Raw genomic sequence first — 5092 nt, 5'->3', positions numbered from 1 at the left:
TTTAGCAGTAATGGGAAAGAATAGTAAGGAAAAATAACTGGAAGAAGGTTACATTGTAGATAGTTGAAGGACAAAGCCTTGGCTGGGATAAGCTAGTTGGGGCTGGTTCTGCTTTGAGCAGGGGGTTGGATTAGACGTGGCCAACTGAGGTCCCTCCCAACCCTCATTTTCTATAACCCAGCAGAGGAGGTGCCTAGGGGCCTGCTGTCTGGGGAAGGCAGCCCCAGGTGCCCCTGCCTGCCTCCTGTTTCCACTCTGGACAAGACATTATTGCAGTAGACATTGTACATTGCAAGATCTTGTGTTCATCCAAGTTCTGCAAGTAAGAAAACAGGGTTTCTTTCTTAATGCCACATCTTCTTCTTTATATATTTAGCTAATTATCTTCAAGAAAGCAGTTTCTTTATGGTTTATGCAATATCCATGGAAATAGTATTCTTAACTGTCCTGAAACTGCTGAGCCTGCCATAATGTACATACATTCTTTACCAATGTTGTGTGTTTGTTTTAATCATAGACAAGAAGAGCGTGTGGTTTCTGCTCTACGTAACGAGACTGGCTACGTAGACCTAAAGTAGATCAGCACACTTGTGGGTTTTTAAAGCTTTTCACTGAAGACTTTTGAGTTGCAGACAGAAGAAATGGATCTTGCAAATGAAGATGCAATGCCGAATACTATGTTTGATTGGGACTATCTTCTGTGGGAAGTTCGTTTATTTTTAGTAGTACTTGGCTTTTTCTTCTACTTAGGTGTGTTTCTTCTGTCTCACTTGTTGTCCTCATGGATCAGTGTCACCTACCGTACCTTTTCATCAAAGGAGAAAGTCTTCTGGAACATAAAAGTCACACGTGGTGTTTTTGGACTTCAGAGTTGGGTTTCTGGCTTGTGGGCCTTACTCATAGATCCTGTTTTTCAAGCTGACAAAGTATATTCCCAGCAGAAATGGAGCTGGTTTACCTGTTTAATAGCATCTGGATTCTTCTTACTTGAAAATGTAGCTGTTCATTTGTCTAACTTTATTTTCAAGACATTTGATGCATTTGTAGTAGTACATCATTTCCTTGCCTTTGTTGGCTTGCTTGGTCTGATACTTAACACCAAGTCTGGACACTACCTACCCTTGATGGGCATGCTACTTGAGATGAGTACTCCGACCACCTGCATCTCCTGGCTGCTTTTAAAGGTAAGATTTGATCATTGCCTTGTGTTCATTAGTTAAAATAGAAATTGCCCTTGTAATCCAGATGTTGCCTGTTCCCCTTATACAAACCCACAAGCAAAGAAATACTAGCCTCCAAATCGGAAGATTACTTCTAGGATTGAGAGGGAATTTTTCTTTGAAATTGGGAGTGAATCAAACCATATTGAATTTAAGCCCCTGAAAAGTAGTTAAATAGGGCTAAAGTCAGCAAGAGTTAAATCCCTGCAAGTAAGGCACTACAATGCGTAATTTGCAGGCACCAGGCTGCTGGAGTTGAATCCAGAATCTGGAGTTAGGTGTCCTGACTCCTTTTGCAATGCATGAAGAGATAGGTGCCTCAGAGTGGCAATTCCAAAAGCTCATTTTTAAGTGACTAGTTCTAGGTAGAGATGTAAAATTTCCAGAAATGTTGAAGCCATGGGAAAAAAATGTTTTTTTCCCCAATTTTTTTTGAAAAATTGAAATATATCCAGTACTTATTTTCTTACCACCCTTTGCAGATCTAAATTCACTTTGTTAGTTTAAGAACATAAAATGTATTATGTATAACTTGGTTTGCTCATAAAATTATCGTGTTTGGTGTATTTATTAAATTTAAAAGTATAGTTTATTCAGACAATAATTATAAATTTACTAATTTAATTTACTTTAAAATGTTTTTAATTTTTGTTACAAATGAAGCTACAGGCTGCTGAACTGTAAGGAACCTAGCATCTCTTAGTTTTTGCCATTTTAAGAGAGGCAGGCAAAAATTAAAGTTGAAAAGGTAAGAAACTGTTAACCTGGTAGTGAAACAGAGAAAGTTAATATGTATTCTGGACTTAGTCTCTGTCATATTGAATGAAATAGTTTGAATGTTTGTAAAGATTGCCCATTAGCCAGTTTCAGGAAGAAGATAGGATCTATCTCCTTATCTAGCTCAATTAAGGTTTTAGGCGAAGTCAGGACATTTCGCACGTAGCTCCAAAACAATGAGCTAGATAAGGAGATAGATCCTATCTTCTTCCTGAAACTGGCTAATGGGCAATCTTTACAAACATTCAAACTATTTCATTCAATATGACAAGTAAGATCCGAGCCCAAATTTGGGAGTAGTGACAAGTTGAGTAGGAGGAGCCCACTGACGTCAGCTCGCTCAATAAAATGTGTAACTTCCTGTCCCAATTTGGAGGTGACTTCACTTGCAGAACAACGAAGGAAGAATCGCAAGTATAAGTTCAGATTAGATTGATCGCCTAATCAAGCCTCTCCGTGAACATGAATCTCTTAGTTCACGCTGAAGCCGCGGAGCGCCCGAAAGGGACTGAAGGAAGGGGACGTAGTCCTATCACTGGTGAGCCCAGCTCATTGAATCGTATTGCTGAGGCCAGCCTATTGAACCGTACTACTGAGGCCAACCCATTAAATCGTACTACTGAGGAATGAAACCATATTTTGGTATTTGGCTTCTCGGAATTCTAGGATTGTAAGTATATTATGAAAAATAACAGTATTGATTCAAATTTAACTTTTAGTTGTAATTGTAGTTGTTTTTGTAACACTAATTCTTATAGCATTGTTTGGGAAGGAAGTGCATTTGGAGCATTGTTTCTGATATATGTAATTATTGTGTTTTTAATGTTTGTGGTGTTTCTTAAAGCTAAGCAGTGTTATATACGTAGTAAAGAGTTTTAAAATAAAATTGTGTTGTATAAATTAAGTGTGTAATCATTGTGAAATCGTGCAATCAGCTAACTACTCCCCCAGCCAGTGCATCAAAACGAATCAGTAAATTGTGTGGGATTTTCTCTATTCCATAACCCACTAGAGACAGTCTCCTCCACCGTGTCAAGCAGATACAGAAAGCACTGATTTTTAGAGGAAGAGCTGAGAAAAAGGGAAAAAAACTCCAAGACTCATTGAATACAAATTTGCTACATGAAACTTTATTTCCACCGTGTCAAGCAGATACAGAAAGCACTGATTTTTAGAGGAAGAGCTGAGAAAAAGGGAAAAAAACTCCAAGACTCATTGAATACAAATTTGCTACATGAAACTTTATTTAATCAGTCCCATTTTCTGAGCTATCACTATCAGCAGTTTCTGCTTCTTCTGATCCTTCATTTTTATCATCTTCATGGACTTCTGAAAACTGAAGATTTTCCCAGACTGAGACAAGCTTCTTTACTCTTTCACATGTTAGTTTATTTCTTAATATAGCGTGAGTATACCCAAACATAGACCAGTTTCTTTCACATGCTGCAGAAGATGGAGGAATCTGAAGCAGGTGAGAAGCAAGAGGAGTCAGAGGCAGTGTCGTATAAAGGCCTTGCCACCATGTTGCAGGAGGGATATACTTGGCAGAATTCCAGACTGCATTCCTGGACCAAATACCTGAAGATGTTCTGTAATCTGCAACATTTGAAAGTACCTTTCCAACATCAAGTCCTAAGTGTGTTGCTTGTTTTGTAATCCAGCCAAATAGTAGCAGTGCTATCATCACTAACATTTCTGCTTTTGAATCTTGGATCCAAGAGATTTGCAGCAGCATGGGCAATTATTTTCCTGATTTTCAGGTGTCATCTTGTCTACAAATGAAGCTACTAAGAGTCTTTTGTATACAGTTGGTTGCAGTATTGGGTTACTTGAGGCTGTTGATTGAGACACCTTTGCGATGCTGATGTTATAGAAGAAGACACAGCAGCAGCGGTAGGAGGACTTCTGGATCAAGAATGTTGGAAAGAGCTACCTGCATTTTCATCATCATGATCTACCTCCTCACTTACACCCATGAAGGATTTTTTTAATGTCTGCAGGACACTCCTTACATAAAAGGATGTGTTTGGTCATCCTAGTAGGATTTGAAAACACATATTTCATTTGACAGTATTTGCAAGTCACATTTTTTTTCTCAGAATAACTTTCAGTGTGGAAATGCTTCCATATGCTAGAAGTTGGTTGCACGATTTTGCTGAGGGAGAACAAAGACGCATGTAATTTAGTGGCTAGTTTGCGTATATAAACACTAAGCTACAGCATGTACACATTTAGTAATGGATGGAGGAGAGGCCTCCTCAGTTAACTGTGAAGAACTTCCCTGCCCTGCAGGCCTCACCTCACTGCTAAGTGTTACCAGATTTGCCCATCACCTTGGGGTGTGCTCATTTATTAGGGATACATTTCTACGGTCTTTGTAATTCTACCAATGTGCTGCTTGTGTTACTTGTGTTTCTGTACAGAGCTGTATCTCTCCCTTCTGCAAGCCCTCACTCCCAATGGAGCTATCTTGCAGGACTCAGTCTCAATGGGGCTGGGTTCCTCCAGTCACCAAATCAGTCATCCACACAAACACACACAAATTAATGTGACATGCCTGACCCAGCCGGGTTGATCAGCATGGACAGGCTGACACCTTCATATACCAATAATCAGTTCATCAGAGCAACATTAAACTGCAGTCAGACACAAGCACACAGGTAAACAGAATACCTCTGAATCCGGCTGGGTGTCCAGCTGACACCCTCAAGGGCCAGCATTCAGTTCATTAGGGCACGTGAGAGCCAAACTGGGTCAATCAGCCTGTACAAGCTGATCCCCTTATGTGTTTCAAACTCAGTACGTCCCAATCTTTAGGCTCTTGATGAGCACACCCCACAGTATTTTTGGGCTTCACAGGGATCTTTAGCTTAGGTAAAAGAAGTGTTGCTGCAGAGCAAGTGGGGAAGGAGAAGTAGAGAAGGAAAAATATACCCAGTTACTAGTTACCTATTGCTGAGTATATGAAATATATAATGGTACTAGTAGTAATAGACATGCAAAAGAAAAACAAACACAAACAATTACAGTACTACCCTGGTTTCACTAAGTATTTGGGGAAACTTAGCTCAAGCTTAACTAATACAGTTCAGGTT

General features: G+C 39.5%; 1 protein-coding gene across 1 annotated transcript in view; it reads left to right on the top strand.

Moving 5' to 3' along the window:
• Positions 1–609: 609 nt before the first annotated feature.
• Positions 610–5092, top strand: part of LOC102383216 (protein CLN8-like) — a 7739-nt gene continuing 3256 nt past the window's right edge. Inside the window, exon 1 of the mRNA XM_025206354.1 lies at positions 610–1184. Within this exon, the coding sequence (XP_025062139.1) occupies positions 642–1184 (543 nt within the window). The 5' untranslated portion in view covers positions 610–641. The remainder of the gene's footprint in view (positions 1185–5092) is intronic.

The sequence above is a fragment of the Alligator sinensis genome, unplaced genomic scaffold (genome assembly GCF_000455745.1).
Source record: "Alligator sinensis unplaced genomic scaffold, ASM45574v1 scaffold52_1, whole genome shotgun sequence".
Lineage (NCBI taxonomy): Eukaryota > Metazoa > Chordata > Crocodylia > Alligatoridae > Alligator > Alligator sinensis.
Note: the sequence above shows the minus strand (reverse complement) of the source record. Positions and strands in the feature narration are given on the sequence as shown.